We start from the raw sequence: 23,430 nt of genomic DNA on the forward strand, positions 1-23,430 counted from the left end.
CTCGCGGACTCGGGCCTCCCGGTTATACGTTTGGGCTTGAGCTTCCTGACCCGCCTTCAAATTCTCCCGAGCTAGAGCTCCTGCTTATGTGAGACGTCCCTGAAGCTGGAGGACGTACTGCAGAAGGCCCTGGGCTGGTGACGGGGCTTGCTCCCACATCTCCCTCATGAGGTCAAGCAGCCCCCTCGGATGACGGCCGTATAAGAGCTCAAAGGGGGAAAATTTTGTGGATGATTGGGGTACCTCGTGGACGGCCAGGAGCAGAGGTGGGAGCAACTGATCCCATCGGCGCAGGTCCTCTAGGGAAAACTTGCGCAGCATGGTTTTCAAGGTATGGTTGAACCGTTATACCAGGCTGTCAGTTTGTGGGTGGTAAATGGAGGTGCATAGTTGCTTAATACCCAGGAGGTTGCAAACCTGCCGCAGCAGCCTGGAGGTGAAGTTGGTGCCCTGGTCAGTGAGGATCACCCAGAGCAAGCCTATGCAGGCAAAGACCTTGATGAGCTCCTCAGCGATGGCCCTGGTGGTGATGCTCCGGAGCGGGATGGCTTCGGGAACACGGGTAGCATAGTCCACAATGACTAGAATGTACAGAATCCCTGCCCTGCTTCTCAGGAGGGGTCCCACCAAATCCATGGCCACCCGCTCAAATGGCGTTTCCACAATGGGCATGGGGATCAGGGCTGTCCGTGGGGGAGCAGCCAGCTGACACTCTGGACAGGAACTACAATACTCCCGTTCCTCCTGGTGTACCCCGGGCTAGAAGAATCAGGTCAGAATCCAGGCAAGGGTCTTTTCCTGACCCAGGTGCCCTGCAGCTGGGACGTCATGGGCAAGTTTCATCACTGCGCGGTGGTTGAACTGAGGCACCAGCAGTTGGGTCTGGACCTCTCCGGTGCGGGAATCTCGGTCCACCTGATAGAGGCAGTCATGGTGTAGCTTGAAATGGGGCCAGACCTGGGCTCGGCCTGGATCAATCAGAGCACCATCCATGGCCGCCAGCTGCTCATATGCCCGACTAAGGGTAGGGTCCCCCAGTTGGTCCCGGCAAAAGTCAGTGTCGACCCTGGGGTCGTCAGCAGATGTGGGCGGGGGGTCCTCGGGCTCTTCTTCCTGTCTAATAGGGTCCAGTTCTTCCGCCTTCTTGGCGGGGTCCTTGCAGCAGTCCGCCTCCAATGCTGGGGTGATGTCGGGGCTTTCCTCGGCATTTGAACGAAGGACTCCAGAGAAGTCTGGCCAATCCCATCCCAGGATCACAGGGTAGACAAGTAGCGGGGCCAGGCCAACCACCATCGTCCGCATGACCCCATCCAAGGTTAGTCAGACTCGGGCACTGGCGTAAGGACGGACATCGCCGTGGATGCACTGCAACTGGATGGTTCCCAAGCAGGGGTCCGCCTGGAGGCCTAGGCTTTGTCGGACTAGGGTCTGGCCACAGCCAGAGTCGACCAGGGCCCACGTCAGGCATTCCCTGACAACTACGGGCACGGTGACCTTGGTGGCCTGCGGCAGTTGGGCCCGGTTTTCCCCGGTGCAAACGTGCCCAAAGCTGCACTCCATCTCTGTGCAGTCCCGTTGCAGGTGTCCATGTTTCCCACAGGAGAATCAGGGCCCGAGTTCTGGTCATCCGGATTAGGCCGAGCCTCCCTGGGGGGACTTCATGGGACCCGGCCACTCCCGATCTCTGGGCCTGCACAAGTGGGTCCCTCAGGACATCTATAACGGGGCTCCTGACTCCTCGGAGGATTTCATAGTTTGACCCGGGCACTTGCCTTCCTCTTGAGGTTAGGGTGCTTGAGCCCTGGCGGGTGGCCCTGAGTAGCCGGTCCGACTGGGGCTTCCGCTGCAAAGAAGTCTACCATGAGGACGACAGCGGCGGCTACCATTGGAGGCCGATGCCAGAGGACCCAAGCCCTACCCTGTGATGGGAGGATATGGACGAACTGTTCCAGGATGATTTGCTCAGTGAGGTGCTCGGGGTTCCGCCTGTCGGGCTGTAGCCACCGCTTGCACAGGTCTCTCAGCTCCTGGGCCACCAACCGGGGTCGAGCACCCGGGGTGTAGGACAGACTCTGGAACCTCTGTCGGAAGGTTTCTGGGCTGATGTCTAAGGCATCTAGAATCGCCGCCGTTATCCGGGCATAGTCCCAGGCATTCTCGGCGGATAGCCCCTGTACACAGTTTGGGCCATCCCCGTCAAATACGGGGCCAGAAGGGAGGCCCACTGGTCGGGTGTCCACCCTGCGACATGTGCCACCCTTTCAAAAGTCACCAAAAAGGCTTCAGGGTCATCCTGCGGTCCCATCTTCAGCCAGATGGGCAGTGGGGGGCAGGGTGACCCAACCATGTCTCCCGGCTGGGGCTCCTTGGTGCGAGGCAGTGCCGTCACCAGCTGCTGCAAGCATTGCTGCTGAAACTCTCGGTTCTGCACGGTCAGGTCCCAAATCTGCTGCTGCTGCTGTGCCCCCCAATACAGGACAAGCTGCTGTTGCTGTTGGAACTGAGCCGCCTGCTGTCGCTCCTGATTCTTCGCCAGGAGCGTAAAAATTTTGGATAAATCCATGTCTCCTGTGGGGGACCGTTCCCCCCCCCAGACCCTTTCTCACAGGGGTCAAAGGCTCGTGCCCACATCCTGGGCAAGAATCCCCACTTCTGGTACCACGTGTAGAAGGGCTCGGCCAAGGCTTGTCCCTCCACGGGTCTGTGGGGTATCCCACCACCTCGCACTAGTTCGTTCTGGGCCAAAGCCCTGGGTCAGGGCGGGCCAGTAAACACACAGTCGGGAACTCAGGCCCTTAAGCAGGGGCTGAGCCAATAGTTCAATATGAGCCTAGGTCAGGGCAGGGCAGCAAACACACAGTCAGGAGCTCCGGCTTCTGAGCATCTGGTGCGAGGGGGAGACTGCCACCCGTGAGTGGGGTGGTAGGGGGGACGCGGGCCCACCTGCTCCACTGCATCCCGGCCCAGGGCCCTAGCAGCGGCAGAAGATTTGCTGCTGCGTCAGTGGGGTTCCTGACGGCAACACACTGACATTGGTTCTGGCCCTGCTGCGGCCAGGCCAGGGTCTGCTGCCCCCAGGCTACTTCCGGACTCCCCATCGTAAGGTTTCCAGCACCACTGGTTCCTCTGGGTAACTAGCGAGGGGTAGGTGCAGCTCCTCCTTGGGGTAGCTGGCGAGGGGTAGGCGCGGCTCCTCCTCGGGGTAGCTGGCGAGGGGTAGGCTCAGCTGGCCCGGCCAGTCCTCGGGTCGGCCGCCCTGCTTGTGTTCCCCAACCTGGAGCTAGGCCACAGGCAGGGCCGGCTTTAGGCCAATTCCACCAATTCCCCTGAATCGGGCCCCGCGCCTAAGAGGGCCCCACGCAGTGATGAGCTGCCAAAATCTTAACAACGGGTTCCCTATAAAAAGTTCTGATTTAACAACAGGTTCCCTATAAAAAGTTCTGATTTGAGGGATGTTCGTCCACTCATTATATTCAGCAGTTCCTGGAGCTTCATAGAGGACAGAAGATGCTTTTGTGTGGGATTTAAAGCCTATTTCAAACCCTTGGAGGGAGAGCCCTATAGGTCTTGGCTGCAGACTCAGTTCAAATAGGCAAACGGGGATATTTGCAGTAACTGTATAACAGATTGAGGAGGACAACTGGGGAAGCTGAGAAAATAGCAAAATGAGAAACCCTTGGAGACAATGCTGAGGACAGTCTCTGGCTCAATGTCCACCCAAGCAACACCCAAGGAGGAGTCCACTCAGAGTCTGACAGAGAAGGATGTTCCACACAAGCAGCCCTTCTCAGCCTGTGGATTGCTCACCACCTGGAATGAGTTGCGGATTAGCTCCTGGCTGAAATCCACCATTGCACCTTTCACAAAGGCCAGGCTGTCCCCATCCACAACAACACGAGCACCACCTTGTTCAAACAACCTGTCATCAGGATTGATAACTGTGTCCAAGGAAAACTTGTACTGGAATCCAGAGCAGCCACCTCCCTCCACCTGCAGCCTGAGAAACTCAGACCCTTCTATAATCTCCAGCAGCCTCTTCACACACCTGTTGCTGAGGTAGATCTGTCCCTCGCTAGAGTCAGACACTGGTTCCCCTGGCTTAGAAGAGGATGATGCCCACTGCACCCTGATGCTTGGTACATAGGCTCCATTCTGAGAACAGGGTGGTGTTCTCACTAGGCGCAGTAAAGTAGGAGAAAGGCTGCTGCTGCCAACTCCTGGCCCGGCACCAGGCCCTAGCGAGTCCCTGCGCATTATTCCTCTGGCAGGGTCACACTGCGTGGCAGAGCTAACCGCGCCCTCGGCCCTAGCCCTCTCCAGGGGCGCCCCCCCCGGGAACGGCCGGGTCAGGCGCCGCAGCGGGGCTTGGCGGCGCCGCACGCTCTCTGCACGGCAGGGGCCGGGTGCTCGGGCGAGGCTCCAGGAGGGGAGCTGCAGGCGCTCAACAGCCGGGCGGCGCGGGGACGGCGATGCTGCCCCGGCTGTGCGGCGCCCCCCACACACGCCAGGGACGGAGAGGGGACCCCGGGCTACTGTCCTAGCTCCACCCGAGCCAGTAGGGGGTGGCCTGCGGGGCCAGGCGGCGGCTCTTCTCCCCACCTGGGCAGCGGGACTCGGGAGCAGCCGCTGCTGCAGCTCCCACTGCCGCGGAGGGAGGAAGCGGCCGCTGGCCAGGCTCGGCGGCTGCAGCTCTGGCGCCCACGAACCCCCTGAGTCTGGGCCTGCTGTGGGGACCCAGCGGGCACTGGCCCCTGGCCAGTCACATCTGGGCTGGCTGCCCAGCTGGTGCAATGCCGCGGGCGGCCCCGGAATAGGGGCAGCAGGCCCCAGCCCCCCCAGGTCCCACAGGGGAACGAACGGGGCTGGGCTGCCGATGCCTCCGCCGCGGGATTGCACCAGCTGGGCAGCCAGCCCAGACGCGACTGGCCAGGGGCTGGGCGCAGCGTGCGCGCTGCTGGGTCCCCGCAGCAGGCCCAGATTCGGGCCCAGGCGCCACGTGCTTGGTCACGTCCTCCCCCCGCGGCAGTGGGAGCTGCAGCAGTGGCTGCTCCCGAGTGCCGCTGTCCAGGTAGGGAGAAGGGCCGCCCCCCTACTCTCCCTCCAGGTGCCAGGCCGGACTCACACTCACCCCGACTCCGTGCTCCCCTGCGTCTCCTGGGCATGGCGTGCTTGGTAAGAGGCGGGGATTTGGGGAGGGAGCCAATGGGGCAGTGAGGGGGCGGCGATTTGGGGAGGGATCCAATGGGGGAAGGAGGGTGCGGAGTCGGGGCAGGGGAGGGTGCGAGCCCTTTCGGGCTCCGGAGCCTTTGCTTGTTTGCCCAGTGTCCCGACCTAACATTGGTCAGGATGCGGGACAAACAAGCAAATATCGGGACGTCTGGTCACCCTATTCGCAACGGTTCGCGTGAACCATTTGCTAAAATTAGACGCCGGACAGAGAACTTTAGCATCCGGTTCTCTGTCCGGCGTCTAATTTTAGCAAACGGTTCGCGCGAACCGTTGCGAACCGTCTGCAGCTCACCCCTGGCCCCACGCCCAGTGGCAGGGCCACCGCGAGAGGGGGGTGCAAGTGGCTGAGAATCCCTTCCCTGGCTAGAGGCTCCTTTTTAATTTTTTACTCACCCGGCAGCGCTCCAGGTCTTCGGCGGCAGGTCCTTCACTCGCTCCGGGTCTTCGGTGGCAGGTCCTTCAGTGCTTCTGAAGACCCGGAGCGAGTGAAGGACCCACCGCCGAAGACTCGGAGCACCACTCGGTGAGTACAAGCCCCACATGTTTTTTTAGTCATCCCTGCTGGGGCCCCGTCGAAACTGTTCGAATCGGGCCCCACACTTCCTAAAGCCGGCCCGGCCCACAGGCATCTGGCCTCTCCGGCGGCTGACTTTCTACTGAGCTTTGCAGCGGGGCTTTTCTACTTCCTGTCCTGCACCGTGACTTCTGGGGGGCGGGCACAGGACCCACTGGGTCCGCCCACATTGGTGCTAGGGGAGGCTCGTCCCTCAGTGGGGCTGTGGGGTATCCCACCACCTCGCTACAGGGGGTAATAGGACCCTGTATAAGAAAAAGACCCAAAAATTGGGACTGTCCCTATAAAATCGAGACATCTGGTCACCCTAGTCCTGAGTCATCACTGTTCTTAAAATACCACCTAGATATACCCAGCTGAGATTGGAGCCCTGTTGTGCCAGGGATTGTACAACCCCGTAGTGTGAGCCATCCCTGTCCCAAAGAGCTTACAGTCTAAATAGACAAGACCGACCAAAGGGAGGGTTGTAATTAGCGTTGGTCTGAAAAAATTTAGCAAAAGGGTTTTGCAGGAAAGTGTCATTTCTGACAAATGTCTCAACTCTAAAACATTTTAAGAAAAAAGATTTGAAGATGAAAACTTGGAGATGACAAATTTCAGTTTTTCAGTGTAAAATGGCTTTTTGTTTAGAAATTTGAGCTAATTACAGAAAAAAAGCTTTGGAAAATACAAAATGGTTGAAAGATAAACAAAACGTTTCAACTGACCAAACCAATTTTTTCTTTTTTAATTTTGAAATATTTTGAGTTTTCAACTTTTCATCCTGATTCCAGGCTGGAAATATTTTTGGAATCCCAATGAATTTTCTCTGGATGGAAAACCTGCCCTGCTCTATTATCTTCCTTTTACAGATGGGGAAACTGAGGCACGGGGCGAGCCAAAATGAGTTGCCCAAGTGTCTGTAACTGAACGGGGGATGGAGCCCTGAATTCGTGAGTCCTCATCTCATGCATTAACTCTGAGGCCATTCTTCCTCACGAGGCTCTTCTTGCTGTGGTGTAGCTTTGATGTCTGAGGAGTGTCTTGGTATGTCCAGAACTGCCAGAGTCAGCCTAGTAGGCTGATTGGCTTAGAGGAGGTGTCCTTTGTTTGTTACATGCTGCCACTCTCGCCTTGCAGCTCAAGTGCTAGGGGCCTCAATCAAGCCATTTGGGGGGTTTTAATGAAGGATAATAGCTGAGTAAAAAAGAGATATGAGATATGATCCTAAGACTGTTGCATTATGGGTTGTTGTTTGTCTTGGTTCCCAGGTACCAGTGACTGGCATAGATAAATTGATACATATGGGGATGGGGGGATGTGCATGGGGATAGATGGATGGACAGATATTTCTTTTGGGTCATGTCGTATGTTTGCTGTGGGGGAGGGAAAAGCTGAGGAGCTCAGCAGAAGTGGGGCAGTTCTGTTCTGTGGGGTTGAGCAGGGCAGTATGAGCTCACATAGCCAGTCTGTGCCCTGACCCACAGCTCTGTGAGGGTCCCTGTCTGACCCGGGCAAACAGAGGAGGCAGCTCTGCCATCTGCACTGCAGAATCAATGGCGGCTGCAGCCTGTCATGGGGAGGGAAGTAGGAGCAGAGGCTACCGCAGGAGCAGCTACTGAGTGCAAACTATGGCCCAGCCCCTTCCTCCTTCCCCCAGGGATGCTGGGACAATTTCTACAGGGGGGGTGCTGAGAGCCATTGAACCAAACTGTAAACCCTGTATATGATGGAAACCACTTCAAGCCGGGGGGTACTGTAGCACCCCAAACAGCCCTAGTTCCAGCACCTATGCCTCCCGCCTTCCTGCAAACCATGGCCCAGCCCCTCTCTTCTTCCTCCCCCCTGCAAACCAGGGCCTGGCCCCTCTCTTCCTCCTCCCCCCCAATTTCTACCCCTCTCTCTTGTTTCTGTGTGTCCCTGTAGGTGCCCGCAAGTGCTGCGTGGCTTGCAGGAGCGGTGGTTTAAGGTACAACTGATACCCTGGAGCCTACCACAGCGTTGGGGGCAGAGGTACTGGGATTGCTGGGAGTAGCCAGTGTCAGGGGCTGGATCTCGCAGGGGAACGATTTGAAGGGAATGGGGTGCAATGACCAGGTTAGGGCTGGCATTGCCCAGAGGGCAGTGCATGAGGGAGGGAGCTGACACCCAGCTGCCACAGGGAATGCCCTTTCGTTGGAGGCAGGGGTGACAGGGCGACTCACAGTCCTGAGCACAGTCCAAGAACTTCCCCTCCACAGAACAATGGGATGGGACACCTGGCCTGGAAAGGGGCTGTGGGAACCTCAAGACAGTCATTTAGAAACTGAAAACAAAACGTCTCATTTTGAAAAGGGATATTCGGACAAGTTAGACACCCCACCCCCATCTGTAAATCTGGGATAACAGTCCTGACCGCCTTTATAAAGCGCTTTGAGAAGCATGGCTGCAAAGCCCTAGGCAAGAACTAGGGATTATTATCAGTGGCCATCAAGTGAGTTCTTTTTTTTTTCACACTGTCCTTTATTGGTTCAGGGGGTTGCCTGATTGGTAAATGGAAAAATCACAATCTAATAATCTAACTAAAATCAATTTACAAAAATTGAGCATAGTTCTGTATGAACCCACCAACAACAATTTAACAGTCTCTCTTCCTAAGAGATCTTTATTTACAAATCAGCTTCAAGTGTAGTTTCATGGTGCATTAAAACCAAAGACGTGGGGTTCTCAAACTGTGGGTCGTGGCCCCATTTTAATGGGGTCACCAGGTCTGGCGTTAGACGTGCTGGGACCCGAGGTTGAAGCAGAAGCCTGAGCCCAACTTCCCAGTGATGGAGCCCTTTGGCTTTGGCCCCCGCACCCGGGGCGGTGGGGCTCAGACGGGCTCAGGCTTCGGTCCCCCCTCCTGGAGTCGCGGTGTAATGAAGTTTGAGAACCGCTGAAAGACAATCACAGACTTCGCTAAATCTGATGGGTGTGCCAAGCCCCGTTTCAATTTGTGGAAGAAGCAATTAAGCCCCTTCATGCAGTAGAGCCAGCTACAAAGAATGAAGTGACCCCCCTCCCCACCAGAAGCTCAGAGCTACACCCTGCCTGCTGAGGGATTTCCCGGGTTGCAGACGCAGGGGCTAGGAGGTTGGTTTTGCATCCTGAGTATGCTTGAGGCAGGAAGCCAGAAACAGTTGTGGGAGCCTGAGAGGATGCAGAGAGGCAGGGCTTCTTGGGCACAGAGCCTGTTTGTGGGGCAGACTTGGGGATTTCTGAGCAGGGAAACTATTGGCTGTTGTTATTTTCTTCTGTGCTCGGGGAAACAAGACTGTGTGCATTCTTTGTGAATAAACTAGATTATATCATGAGCTCCCGGTGAGATGCTGGGGCCTAAAGGGCCAATGCGATCCTTAGTTGTATAAACAGGGGAGTAGTGAGTAGAAGCAGGGAGGAAATTTTACCTCTGTATAAGGCATTGATGAGACCCAGAGTGGAATACTGCCTCTGGTGCGCACATTCTTGAAAGGAGGTTGAAAAATTGGTGAGGGTGCAGCTGAGAGCCAGAGAAACGATTTGAGGGCTGGAGAAGATGCCTGACAGTGAGAGACCTGGGCAGCTCATTCTGTTTAGCTTCTCAAGGAAAAGAAGATTGAGAGGTGACTTGACAACAGTGTACAAGGACCTTCATGGGGAGAAAATCCCAGATACTAAAGGGTTTTTTAGCTTAGCAAGAGAGGCAGAACAAGAACCAATGGCTGGAAGTTAAAGCCAGACACATTCCAATTAGAGGCAACAGTGTTTCCCAGTGCGGATGATTAGCCATTGGAACAAACTCCTGAGGCAAGTGGTGGATTCTCCGTCGTTTGATGTCTCCAAATCCAGACTGGCTGCCCTGCTTGGAAGGTGCTTTAGCCAAACACAAGTTATTTGGGCTCCGTACAGGGTATCAGACTACATTATATAATGAGCCCTTCTGACTTCAAACTCTGTGAATCTATGAAAACCTACCAGGAACATACCTGTCTATATCATCAATTTCTCCTGCTAATGGAAAGAACTCTACAAGGCCCTGAATACTGAGGCCAAGGGAACAGCACTACAGAGAAAGCTTCACCTCAGAGCTTCTCCATCTAAGGAAAGTATTTGCAATTTACAGCAATGGGGGTTGAGCATTATGGGTATCTAGAGACAGGAGAATGGGGCAGACATGGAGGAGGCAGCTGGAAGCAGCCAGTAGAACCACTGATGCCCAGTGCCATGTGGCCTAAAGGACTGATTGTTGCCCTGTGACTTAGAAGACCTGGCTCTGCTGCTGGGTGATCTTGAGTAAGTCATTTCCCCCTCTCTGCACCTCAGTTTCCCCCACCTTTAAACAGGGATAATGATACTCCCCTCTTTTGTAAAGCATTTTGAGATCTGCTAATAAAAAGCACCAGGGCTGCCCAGAGGATTCAGGGGGCCTGGGGCAAAGCAATTTCAGGAGCCTCTTCCATAAAAAATAGTTGCAATACTATAGAATACTATATTCTCGTGGGGGTCCCTGCAGGGCAAATTGCCCCACTTGCCCCTCCTCCTCCCGGGGAAGCCTTGGGAAAAATAAACATTTAAAAACCTTCCGCATCTCGGCACAAACTCAGTTTTGAGAAAACTTCTTTTCAAGTCACCTTTACAAGTTATCACTGGTTCTCAGCATCAGCTAGTGCTAAAAGGCACTAAAGCTCATTAAAAGGGTTGGACAAATATTTTCTGTCAAAACTTTTTCTGGATCGAAAACTAGGGGTTTTTATAAAGCAGAAAAAAATTCCGGCCAATGTCTGTTTTCCTTCAAAATTTGTTGTGTTTTTTTAATTGAAAAGCTGAAATTAGTCTGCCAAAACCTGAACATGGTTTGGGGTTTCAGAAGTGTGTGGCCAAATATTTGCTGCTTGCTGTGTTTGTTTAAAGAAACAATAAAAAAATTCTGCTTAAAAAAAAAATCCAAAACTTTTGAACCACCTCAGCTTGTGACCAAACGCCTGAGCCCATCCAGTCAGAGATTTTTCCAGGTTTCTGATACTCTGCTGGCTTCCTTGGCTCATATCTGTCTCCATAACTTTGGGTTCATTTAGCTTAGAACATAAGAATGGCCATACTGGGTCAGACCAAAGGTCCATCCAGCCCAGTATCCTGTCTACCGACAATGGCCAATGCCAAGTGCCCCAGAGGGAGTGAACCTAACAGGTAATGATCAGGTGATCTCTTTCCTGCCATCCATCTCCACCCTCTGACAAGCAGAGGCTAGGGACACCATTCCTTACCCATCCTTGCTAATAGCCATTAATGGGCTTAACCTCGATGAATGTATCTGTTTCCTAGAGACTGGCTCCACGGGGTCCCTCACAAACTGGAGATGGTTACTGTGGGTTTGTCTTTAGTACAGCTTATGTACATACTCCACAAACTGAGCATTTGAGCTTGTTCCAGAATCTGGGATGAGCTTTTGTTGTGAAAACTGAAATGCTCAAAATAGCACATTCATGTGAATGGACACAGGGTGCTAAAACCCAGGGGTTCTAAAACTGGGGGTCAGGACCCCTTAGGGGGATATAAGGTTATTACTGGGGGTCGTGAGCTGTCAGCCTCCACCTCAAACCCTGCTTTGCCTCCAGCATTTATAACAGTGTTAAATATATAAACAATTGTTTTTAATTTATAAGGGGGGGGTCACACTCAGAAATTTGCTATGTGAAAGGGGTCACCAGTACAAAAGTTTTAGAACCACTGAATTAACCCCTCTGGAGCCTCGGGGAATGCAGGGGAGGGGGGGTCTCCCTTAGTAGGGTTGGGAAGGAGGTAGGTGGTGTAGAATATTGCTCTTCTCATGTGATTCCTCCCCCATGAAAAAGATAACAGCTTGACTCTTTGTGTTAAATAGCTGACTGCAAGCCTCAAACTGCTGAATGAGCTTTAGGGTAGGGAAGGCTGTGCCTCCCCAAACAGCCTGGCCCTGCCCGCTATCCAACTCCCACCCACTTCCTGCCCCCCGACTGCCACCCTCAGAATCCCTGACCCAGCCTGCTCCTTGTCCCCTCGCCGCCCCCTCCCAAGACCTGCTCCTCAACCACCACCCTGGGACCCCACCCCCCGTTCCCTGTCCCTTGACTGCCCCGACCCCCTGCCGAGTCCTGACAGACCCCCGGAATGCCCATGATCCAACCTCCATTCCCCGTCCCCTGACCGCCCCCGTCCCAGAACCTCTGCCCCCTCCCTGTGCCCTGACTGTCCCCAGGACTCCCTGCCCCTTATCCAGCCCCGCCCCCAGCCCCGGCCCCCTGCCATGCTGCTTACGCCCGCCTCCCCCTCTCCCGGAGCCTCACCGCGCCGCGTCCAGGAGCGTCCCTGGACGGCGCTGCAGTGACGTGACTCCAGTGGGGCCCTGAAGCTCACAGCCCCGCTCACTTACCACGCGGCTCTGAGCAGGGCGGAGCTCAGGCCCTGCTAGAGCCACGCCACTTTAGCTTTGTCCAGGGCCGCTCCTGTACGCGGCATGCTGAGGCGCCGGGGTATGGGGGAAGGCGGAGGCGGGGCCGGGGCATTCTCTTGGGGGCCCCTGCAGGGCCCTAGGCCTGGGGCAAATTGCCCCACTTGCCCCCTCCCCCCAGGTGGCCCTGAAAAACACTATCTAAGTGCTACATATAATTATTATTACTACTGTTTGAGCTAGAAGAGCAGCTCAGCCAGGTGTTGTAGTTGCAAGGGCCAGCCACTAGGGGGCAGAAAGGCTCACATGCACTGTTGCATATATTTTCCCCCAATCTGTTGCATCTCACTGAACCAGCCCTGGGCTCAGAGGTTTAGTAATCACAAGACACTGTGCTGTGAAATGACTGTGTGTTTATTATAGGGCCATGTTTGCTCCCCAGTATACAAAGACTTGTTTTCTCCAGTGCATAGGCTGAAACTTAAGCTTTGGGATAGTGTCATCCCGGCTATATTTCCAGTGGGGTCTGTAATCTTTATCCACCTCTTGTGACAGGCAGGTGCAGAGTAGCCTCTGAAAGCAGAAGAGTTTGTCCCTGACTCCTTTCAAAGCGCGGGGGGAAAGGTTGCATTACAGAAAGCTGATGCCACCTAGGAGATAAAGGGCATCATTGTACTCCTTGGCATACTCAGAGCTTTGGTTAGCCCTGGGGGTGGAGGGTTCCTGCCTGTTCTTGAGAGCTTTGAATCAGTCCACACATTCCTTTCCTAATAGGTTTCTCTCTTGCAACCTTTCCCCCAAGCTGTGGTGCAGATTTAACCCCTTTCCCCCCTGAATCCTTGTGTGCAAAAGCCCACCCTGCGTGTGGGTCTCAAGGGACAAGGTGTTAACTGTGAGAGTATGTGTAATTGGATGGAGGAATATTTGAAACTGAGCTGCTGCTACCCCGCAACCCCCATTGGCATCTGGGTCCAAGTGCCATCAGCAAGTCTCTTTGAGCAGAACTTTCTTCTGGTTCTGAAGGGGAATCTTCTCTTTGGTGTCTTTACTCCTCTTCATTTGGGACCTTTGATGAAATGAGGGAGGGAAATACCAATGAAGCAGAGAGGCAAAACAAGCATAAGTTACTTTCCAGCCAGTTTGAATACTAAGATGAGGCTCAGACATTATTCACCAGGGCTGAACTTCACTAGAGGAACAATACAAGGGCAGTATACCCCCAAAGAGCTCCGTAGTCTAGTGGTTGATGCTCTGGGTGGGGACTCAGGAGTTGTTCAGTTCTAATCCCAACTCAGCTGTTGACTTGCTGTGACACTGGGCAAGTCTTATCTTGCCTCTGTTCCTGCCACTCATTGTCCATTTAGATCAGCAATCCCCAAACTTTTCATTGTCATGCCCCCTCTTACCCCTGTCCGTGCACACACACCCTGAGCTGGGATTGGGAGCACGGCTGCAGTTCCAGGAGTGTGGGGGACATGGACGGGGTAAGGGGGCAGCAGCTGGGGGTGGGTCCGGGGCTAGGAACAGAGGGGCTGAGGCTGGAGGCGGGGCCAGACCAGAGCTGGGAGCGGAGTAGGCCTGGGTGGCGCTCCCTCCCTGCTCCCCCTGGGAGCTGGCCCAGGCCCCACCATGCCCCTTGAACATTCCTCTGTGCCCCCTAGGGGGCACACCCCACATTTTGGGGATCTCTGATTTAGACTCTTCAGGATGAGTCCATCTCACTGTGCGTTTATGGGCACAACAGGGGCCCCAATCTTGGCTGGGGTCTGTGCAGCACCTGGTACAATGGGGGCCTGGAGAGCTATCTATCTTTCAACATACATGCCCAGTCTCTTTCCACTCACTGGAATCAGTCAGTGGATAGAGGATGATCAGGAAGCCGTTTATACAGCACCTAGCACAACAGGATACAGGGCCATGACTGGACACCTGGGTGCTACAGTCATACAAATAATAACAACTCTGCACAATTTGCCTTGCTGGCTGGGTGGGGACAGGGGTGATCCCAAGCACCAGCTGAGTGTTTTGGCCTTTGGAGTCCAAGCCCTGTCTTGTCCGCAGGTGTCAGGGTCAGACAGGAAGACCCCCCCCCACCAGACCAACCTGCTCTCCACCTCCTCCACAGTGTCTGGCAGTAGTTGGTTGAGAGTCTCCGGGAGGAAGGTGGCCACAATGCCAGAGATGATTGGGGCAGCACCGTAGACGAATGGCGGCAGGAAGGAGAAGTATTCATCCAACATCTTGGCCAAGGGAGCCACAATACCTCCTACCCGGGCCATGGTGCTTCCAAAGCCCAGTCCGGTCTGCCTGGCGTTGCAGGGAAATAACCATCCAGAACAGGGAAGGATTAGCTCAGTACTGGGAGGGCAGACCTGCTGGGAATGCTAAATAGTGACTCAGCAGGATGTGCTGCTCACCCTTCACAGCCAGTGCTGACCCCAATGCCCCAGCATGGCACTAGGGGGCGCTGTGCTGCAGGGAGCAGGGTGGGGGCTCAGTAGGAGATGCTCTCTTCTCACAGCCACTGCTGACCACAATGCCCAAGCATGGCACTAGGGGGCGCTGTGCTGCAGGGAGCAGGGTGGGGGCTCAGTAGGGGTATACTCTCCCCTCTCAGTCAGTGCTGACTCCAATGCTGCAGTGCCATGCTAGGGGGCGCTGTGCTGCAAGGAATTGGGTGCAGGGTTCAGTAGGGGTCAGTTGGAAATACAGCATCTTACCTGATCGGTGTAGGGTAGAGCTCGGTTGTGAATAGAAACACGCAGTTGAACGCAGCTGAAAGACATCCCTTCCCAATCACAGCCAGTGATGTGCGGACTGTCTGCAGCTCTGCAAAGAGGGGACAAGGAGAATCCAGGGCTAGAACCCTGTTCCAAACTCTGAGCTCTCCCGTGCCTATCTTCCATTCTGCATCCCAGCACTGTAATCTTGGCAGCCTCTCTCCTCTGCCCTGTTTCACCTGGCATATCCCCAACCCTGCTCTTTCTTCCTTCGTCACTTCTCCAAGACCTGGCCTTTCCCCTCGCTTCCATGGGTAAGAATCTTCTCCATCTCTCATCGTGATTGTTTTATCCTCTGACCTCACGCCTACCTCAGGTCTATTCAGACAGATGGCTGTGTAAGGAGATAGATAGGTGGTTATGTATGTGAATGAGCTGATGAATGGATGGATGGATGGTTATGTATGTGGATGAGCTGATAATGGATGGATGGATGGATGGTTATGTGTGTGGATGTATGGATAGGTGGTTATGTATATGGATGGATGGATAAATAGGCGGTTACATATGTAGATGGATAGATAGGTGGTTGTGTATGTGGCTAGAAGGATGGATAGATAGGCGGTTATGTATGTGGATGGATAGATAGAGAAAGAGAGAGAGAGATGCATACTGAGGGAGTCAATTACTCTTTCTTTGAGTTACTTTAGACTCATTGACATTTCTTGGCGGTTATGCGCTAAGCATTGCCGTATGTGGACTGGACCAAACCCACCTCTGGGCACAAAGATGTTGGCAATGATGACAAGCCCAGCCAGGAGGAGGAAGGCTGAGAGCGTGATCCTGCGCCCAATGTAGGACATGGAGATGGTGACCACCACTTTGGCCGGGAAGTCGACAGCTCCAAAAATCAACTGGATCAGGTAGATACTGACGCCAAAGTTCTGCAGGTCCATGGCCAGCCCATAATAGGAGAAACTGGTAGAGAACCTGCCGTTCACCATAGAGAGAGAGAGGCAAAGGAATGAGTGTGCAGCCTGGTGAGATTTAGCTCCAGGCCTAGTCACAATTTAAGACCAATCTAGATGGGACTTGAGCGCAATCTAAGCCCTTGTGCCAGCCCTGTGAACAGCCACAATGTCCCCTCCAGGGTAGAGTTGTCCAGAGGAACTTTTAGTGTAACGCTTGTGGGTGCTCTGGTTGGTGTGTGCAGTGATGTAACAGAGTGGGGGGCGGGGCATTATTCAAAGCAGGGATGTCCTGGACTGAATGGACACACAAAGGGCCCTAAAATGCACCAGCTTTAGAGAGAAAACCCACAGACCTGATAAGAACCTGACAGATTGCAAGATAAGACCTAGATAGACACATAAGGTAGACAGACAGACAGATCTGCATTTGTCTAGGGATGGATTGAAGCATGGATGAATAATCCTTAGGCAGACAGATGTCCAAAATCTGTGGATTATCTATGCTCGGAAATGGACTAAGGTTATCGATACTGGGTCTGCCAAACTTAATTCGGACCCAGATTTAGGATCAGGGCCGAAGGGAAGAAGTGCTCTTACCACACAATTGAGAGGCAGCAGAATATCCGGCGTATTGCGGGCGTGCGTACCAGATCCGAGATAGTGTAGGAGGACTTCACCGTTGACAGTTCCTTCTGCATTTTGGATTTTAGAATCTAGTAGGAAACAAAAGGGTCAGTTGGGAAGCACATGACAGCCCCATGGATTCAGCTATGACAACACAGGACCTGCCAATGGCTCCTTGCTCTGGCAAATGGCAGCTAGTCATTCCTTACTGAGGCAAACTTCCATGGACCTCAGCTTTCAGTTCAACAAGACCTACTTGTGATGGAATATAGAGTCCACATGTATTGACCATACAGGTCTGGTATTATTGGTACTATTAATTAGTATATTATGGTAGCACCAAGAGGCCACAACTAAGATCAGAGCTCAGTTACACAGCTCTCTCTCTCTCTCCCTCTCCCCCGGCTATTCGAACCCTACTCCCCGCCCTCACTCTGCCAGTGGCCCTCAATCCTGACTCACAGCCACAGCTGCTATCCCTGCCCTGGGCCTCCTTTGAGCCCAGACTGGCAGTTGTGTGAAATGATGTGCTGGTTTTATAACATGGACAAATATCCACAGGGGACTAAGTTAATGTCACTTTGGAGCAAGGGAGGAAGCCAGGGCTGTGCCAGCTCTCTGTTGAAATCAGGGTTTATTCAATCTCCTTTGCCCTGTGCTAGAAATCTGGTGGGACAGGCCCTGGTTCTATGTTCTCTGATAGATTAAAAAGTTAAATGGCCTGATCCTCAGCTGGTGTAAATGAATGACTCCAGTGGAGTTGTGTCTTGTTTAGACCACCTGAGGATCAAGCCCTTCATTAAAGACTCCATTGGGTCTCTTTACCTCTGTGGTAATCTTCTCCCCTTCTTCCCGTTTCCCATTCATTCTGGCAACCCTTTGGAGCACCTTCACTGCTCTGTCATCTTTACCTGCCAGAACCAGCCAGCGAGCAGATTCTGCGAACCACCTGTTGAAAAAGGCTAGTCAAATGTTTTTCTTGCAGAGCCAAGGTCAGTGATGTGACCCATAACTTCGACGGGGCCCTCAAAGCAGGATCAGCTGAAGTGTAATGCAGCACAAGATAATTATCCCTGTGTTACAGAGGGGGAAACTGAGGCACAGACAGGCGCAGGAACTTGCCAAAGGAGTCAGCAGCAGAGCCAGGAACAGAACCCAGGAGTCCAGTGCGCCACCCTCTTGAAACTCAGATGCCTGACTCCTAGTTCCCTGCTGTAACTCCACTTCTCCGAGAGCTGAGAATAGAATCCAGGAGGCCTGACTCTCAGCTCTAACCACTAGACACCACCCCCACCCTGTCTGCTAACAACCACAAGGAAAGAGGACAGCACTTGTGCCTAGAAGGAGAGATTTCCAGAGACACGTACCAGGAATAGATGAGGAAGAAGAAGAAAGGCAAAGACACAGTCAGCTGAAGCCAGCGCCAGTCTGGGATGCCATATGCCAAGCCCGCCAGTAGGATCTGGCCCAGGGTGTAGACGAATCCTGTGATCGCAATGGTGATGGTGCGGAACTCAGTGGGGATCCACTCCACAACTGCAAGGAAAGGAACCTCGTTTAACCTGCCCATGGGCAGTGACCAGGATACTGCTAGCCCTGACTCTCCTCGGACCCACTGGCACCATGTGTTACTGCACCCTGCAGGGCTGCAGCAGAGGGAATGTACAGCTCTGTACTTTGAGCTGAAATAGCCATATTGGAAACAGCAACTCTTGCCCCGGCTACCTTCAGATCCCCCATTGGTAGGCAGGGATATTGCAGCCTCCAGAGCTGCAGCTCCCCCAGTGGTAGCAGGTGGTATTACACCCTGTGAGGCTGGAGCTGCTTCAGCCCATAGACCAGGGCAGCTGCAGAGGTAGCAAGGAGAATGTGCAAACATCCCAGTACCCTGAGCTGAAATAGCCCCATGGGAGCCTCTTGCATGCTCTGCACTTCCTCTCTCTGCTACCTGCAGGTCAGGGTCATGCAGGTGTACGGAGCCACCAGGAGATCCCCAGTGCCAGCAGGTGGTACTGCACCTTTTAGTACATCAGTCACAGTATCTGTTAAGGGTTGAGGTGAGAAGCTTAAGACCTAGCTGCTAAACAGGCAGGGCTTACTCAGGCAGGCGATGCTGAGCCCAGTGCCAGACAGTGCCATCCCACCCAGGAAGCGGAAGATACAGTAGAAGATGTAACTGGGGGCGAAGGCCGTGCAGGTTCCCATCACAGCCAGCTGCAGAAAGGACCAGATCAGCATTGCCTTGCGTCCAAACCTATGTCAAAGGGGGACAGAGAAGGGAATAAGTTACGGGCATTGAGGTAGTGGTCAGGGCTCGGCTGTGGGTCAAATGGGCTGTGATGTGATTGGAGAGGAGGTGATTCTCGGGGCTGATAGGACCATTGGCTTCCAGCTGGCATGTCCAGCTGGGTTGCCATGGATGACTGACCATGAACCAGATGGGGACAATATGGAGTGATGGTTGACAGATTTTAAGGCTAGATGGGAGAATTAGATTGTCCAGTCTGACTTCCTCTATAACACAGATCATTGGGCTAATTCACTAGGACCGGGAGGTCCCAACTGAAACTGGGGCTCCATTGCGCCAGGTGCTGCACAGACTCAGTGAGAACAGAGCTCCATTGTGCCAGCGCTGCTCCGCCCCTGACTGAGATCAGGGCCCCATTGTGCTGGACACTGCCCAGAGCTGTAGCGAGAGACCGTCCCAGAGAGCTTGCCCCAAACAGACAGAGTACCAGAAGGAAAGGTGGGGCAGAGAGAGAGGGACTTGCCTCAGGTCACACAACAGAGCAGGGAATAGAACAGAGGTCTCCTGAGTCCCTGTCCTGTGCTTACCTGTCAGAGAGACCGCCTAGCACGAGCGCTCCCAGCAGCACCCCGGCCATGTAGATTGACTGAGCCATCTGCCGGAACTTCTGCAAGTTACACACCAGGTCCCACTGCAGGTGGGAGAAGGGAGACAGAGAGTAAGTCAGGGATTTCTGCAGAGGCCCAGTGGATGGTGGTCAGATCGTAAAGCACTGGAGCATTGCAACACATCCCAGCCTGTGGGCTGTGAGCTTGCAAAGTATCCTTGGTGCCCGGTGTCCATGTACAACAGTGGTTGCTGTCATTACACATGCTGTGGCTGTGCAACACAGTTGCTGGCGTTCTGTTCTCATTACCCTGCTGCAACTCCCACTAGAATCACTGGGGCTGATTCTCACTCATGCTCAGACCCCTCTGCAACTCTCTGGCAACATAAAGGAGCCTTAGGGTTTGGCTACACTTGCAGGTGTGCAGCGCTGGGAGGTACAGGTGTCTTCGTACAGCTGTGTAGGGAAAGCGCTGGAGTGTGGCAACACTGACAGCTACCAGCGCTGCAGTGTGGCCACATTTGCAGCATTTGCAGCGGTGTTGGGAGTGGTGCATTATGGGCAGCTATCCCACAGAGCACCTCGTCCCATTTTGGCGCCATTTTGGCACTGTGGGTTGTGGGAAGGGGGCGGAGGGTGCAGGTCATTCTGCTTCCTGTCCCAATGCCCCGTGATGCATCGCTTCACATCCCAGCAATCCCTGTTTTTCCGTCCACGTTTGGTGCCATCTTGACTCTCTCAGCGGTTTCTGTGCAGCACGATTTCTGTGGGAAATGGAGCCTGAACTGCTGATGAGTATGCTGACGAGTCTCGCCAGCACATCACGTTTGGCAGTTGAGCTATTCCTTAAGATCCAAAGTGATGAGGAGTCCGACAATGATAGCAAGTCGCCTGACGCGTATGACACTAAATTTCTTGTGGCGTTCACGGAAATGCTCAGCACCGTGGAACGCCGCTTTTGGGCTCGGGAAACAAGCACTGAGTGGTGGGATCACATCGTCATGGAAGTCTGGAATGACGAGCAGTGGGTGCAGAACTTTTGGATGAGAAAAGCCACTTTCATGGGACTGTGTGCTGAGCTCGCCCCCACCCTGCGGTGCAAGGACACGAGATTGAGAGCTGCCCTGATGGTGGAGAAGCGGGTGGCTATTGCATTCTGGAAGCTGGCAACTCCAGACAGCTACCTATCGGTCGGGAACCAGTTTGGAGTGGGAAAGTCGACCGCTGGAATCGTGCTGATGCAAGTTTGCAGGGCCATTAATCGCATCCTGCTAAGAAGAACCGTGACTCTGGGGAACATGCAGGACATTGTGGATGGCTTTGCACAAATGGGTTTCCCTAACTGTGGAGGGGCGATAGATGGGACGCATATTCCTATTCTGCACCACCCCACCTAGCACCCGAGTACGTTAATCAGAAGGGGTATTTCTCTATGGTTCTCCAGGCACTTGTGGATCACTGTGGGTGTTTCATTGACATTAACACAGGCTGGCATGGAAAGGTGCATGATGCACGCATCTTTCGGAACACTGGCCTGTTTAGGAAGCTGCAGGCCGGGACTTTTTTTCCCAGACCGGAAGATCACAGTAGGGGACATTGAAATGCCCATTGTGATCCTTGGAGACCCCGCTTACCCCTTAATGCCTTGGCTCATGAAACTGTACACAGGGAGCCTTGACAGCAGCAAGGAACAGTTCAACTACAGGCTGAGCCGGTGCCGAATGACTGTGGAGTGTGCTTTTGGCCGTTTAAAGGGGCGCTGGCGATCTCTGTATGGAAAGCTAGACTTGGGGGAAAGCAGCATCCCCGCGGTTATAGGCGCATGCTGTACTCTCCATAATATTTGTGAAGGGAAGGGTGAAAGATTCAGTCAGGCATGGACCTCCAAGGTGCAACGCCTGGAGGCTGAATTTGCACAGCCAGAGAGCAGGGCTACTAGAGAGGCCCAGCACAGGGCTTCAAGGATTAGGGATGCCTTGAGGGAAGAATTTGAGGCTGAAAACCAACAGTAATGTTTGGTGCAGTGCAGTGGTTACAATGTTAGTAGGAATCTGTTTTTCCTAAGCTGATTTGCAGTGCCTGTTTCTTTCCTGGGCTAAGGTATCTTTGACTTTCTGCAATAATAAAGACTGTTTTCAAAGCCATGAATTCATTTATTGAAAAGAAAATAACTTTACTGACAGACACCCAACTTTTTGGGAACCTAAAAGGGCAGGGGGTGGGGTGGGGAACTGTGCAGTCACAGGTTTGAATATGTCCTGTCTGGAGTGCTGTGCAATGACTGCTGCACTTCAGGGTGCATATACTGCCTGGTGATGGGGGTTGAGTGCAGAGGGTAAGGGTCGTAGTTCTCAGGGCTGGTTGGTGAACATACAGGTGTTGGAGGCAGCTGGTGGTGGTAAGAACCTGGATGCTGGGAAAGGGGGTTTTGAGCTGACATTGGGGCACAAGGGAAAGAGTTTTGGGACGGGGGAGGGGGGCGGCATGGTAGTGCTCTGCCTGCATGGCTACGAGCGCCTGGATAGAGTCCGCTTGGCGCGCCAGAATGCTTATCAGCTGCTTTGTGCTTTTCTTCCTGGCCACTGCATTTTTCTGGCGGATCCTGCTTTCCCTTTCCCTCCAGTCCTGCACTTTTTGATTCTCTGTGGCAGAGTGATCCATAACTGCTTGCAGCAGGTCTTCTTTGCTTTTTCGTGGCTTCTTCCGGAGGTTTTGTAGTCTCTGAGCTGTTGATAACACAGGCAGCTGAGAACTCAAGATTGCTTGTGGAAAGACAAAAAAGGCAACATTTAACAGAGGCAGCATTGTTTATATCTCAGACAGTTATTCCCACACAGTGAAAGAGTAACATTCTTCACAATAGCATAATTTTCCCATACCAAAGAGAGCGCACATAACCCACAATGGTGAGTAAGGGGGACTGATTACTTCAGGTCTGTACTGGGGTTTCTGTGCGTTGGGGAAAGCAAACAGCTTCAGGGGGCACCTACACTGAACACTCTCACAACATTTTCCACAGGAGTTGATCCTGGGAGATATCTCGCTGCTGCGGGTCACCTGGGAAGGGGGAGTGATTGCTTCAGGGCTGTACTGAGGTTTCTGTGCGCTGGGGAAAGCAAACAGCTTCAGGGGGCACCTACACTGAACACTCTCACAACATTTTCCACAGGAGTTGATCCTGGGAGATATCTCGCTGCTGCGGGTCACCTGGGAAGGGGGAGTGATTGCTTCAGGGCTGTACTGGCGTTTCTGTGCGCTGGGGAAAGCAAACAGCTTCAGGGGGCACCTACACTGAACACTCTCACAACATTTTCCACAGGAGTTGATCCTGGGAGATATCTCGCTGCTGCGGGTCACCTGGGAAGAGCAGGAGGGTCTTCTACAGCAATGCGGATTCCACCCTGGCCCCTATGCAGCTTGCCTGTGTGCAGCAATGGTCCCCCCACCCCTCGCGGCACAGTGGCGCGGATGCATTAGCCTGACTGGGACAAGGACCACGGTGGCTCGCCCAATAAACTTGCACAAGCGCATTGCCCACGCTCTGACTGAAACTTTTGAAGAGATCACCGAGGCGATTACCGCGACGTGATAGACCACATCAATGCGCTATTCCACATCTAGGCATGCATGCAGAACCCTCCCTCCTCTCCCGAAAAATTTCCATCCTGAAAATAAAAAGCCGCTTACCGGGAACCCGCTCCTCTGTTTGTCTTCCACAAGTACCCGCTGCTGCGACTGGCTACCTTCCTCCTGGCTTGAGAAGAGCTCCTGGCTGCATGCCTCCAGGGACTCCAGGGTGTCTCCCCCCACCCCAGTACCCTCACTCTCAGTTTCCTCACCCCCTCCTCCACCTTCTCCCCCCCCCGCTCTGAAGTGTCCATCGTGGTCCTCGGATTGGCGGTGGGGTCACCCCCAAGTATCACGTCCAGATCTTTGTAAAACGGCAGGTCGTGGAGGCAGCGCGGAGCGGCAGTTTCCCTTGTGGGCTTTGCAATAGGCACTCCGCAGCTCCTTCACTTTAACCCTGCACTGCAGCGCGTCCCGGTCATGG

General features: G+C 53.8%; 1 protein-coding gene across 1 annotated transcript in view; it reads right to left on the bottom strand.

The window, feature by feature from the left end:
* LOC120369058 overlaps positions 1 to 23,430 on the bottom strand; it is a 50,224-nt gene that overhangs the window by 21,405 nt on the left and 5,389 nt on the right. Inside the window, exons 2-15 of the mRNA XM_039481949.1 lie at positions 19,360 to 19,463; positions 18,624 to 18,778; positions 17,892 to 18,060; positions 17,350 to 17,473; positions 16,498 to 16,613; positions 15,705 to 15,919; positions 14,930 to 15,038; positions 14,313 to 14,516; positions 13,196 to 13,275; positions 3,808 to 4,481; positions 2,273 to 2,527; positions 1,919 to 2,171; positions 804 to 1,232; positions 402 to 683 (exon numbers count right to left, since the gene is read on the bottom strand). Of these exons, the coding sequence (XP_039337883.1) occupies positions 402 to 683; positions 804 to 1,232; positions 1,919 to 2,171; positions 2,273 to 2,527; positions 3,808 to 4,481; positions 13,196 to 13,275; positions 14,313 to 14,516; positions 14,930 to 15,038; positions 15,705 to 15,919; positions 16,498 to 16,613; positions 17,350 to 17,473; positions 17,892 to 18,060; positions 18,624 to 18,778; positions 19,360 to 19,463 (3,169 nt within the window). The remainder of the gene's footprint in view (positions 1 to 401; positions 684 to 803; positions 1,233 to 1,918; positions 2,172 to 2,272; positions 2,528 to 3,807; positions 4,482 to 13,195; positions 13,276 to 14,312; positions 14,517 to 14,929; positions 15,039 to 15,704; positions 15,920 to 16,497; positions 16,614 to 17,349; positions 17,474 to 17,891; positions 18,061 to 18,623; positions 18,779 to 19,359; positions 19,464 to 23,430) is intronic.

The sequence above is a fragment of the Mauremys reevesii genome, linkage group 7 (assembly GCF_016161935.1).
Source record: "Mauremys reevesii isolate NIE-2019 linkage group 7, ASM1616193v1, whole genome shotgun sequence".
NCBI classification, from domain to species: Eukaryota; Metazoa; Chordata; order Testudines; family Geoemydidae; genus Mauremys; species Mauremys reevesii.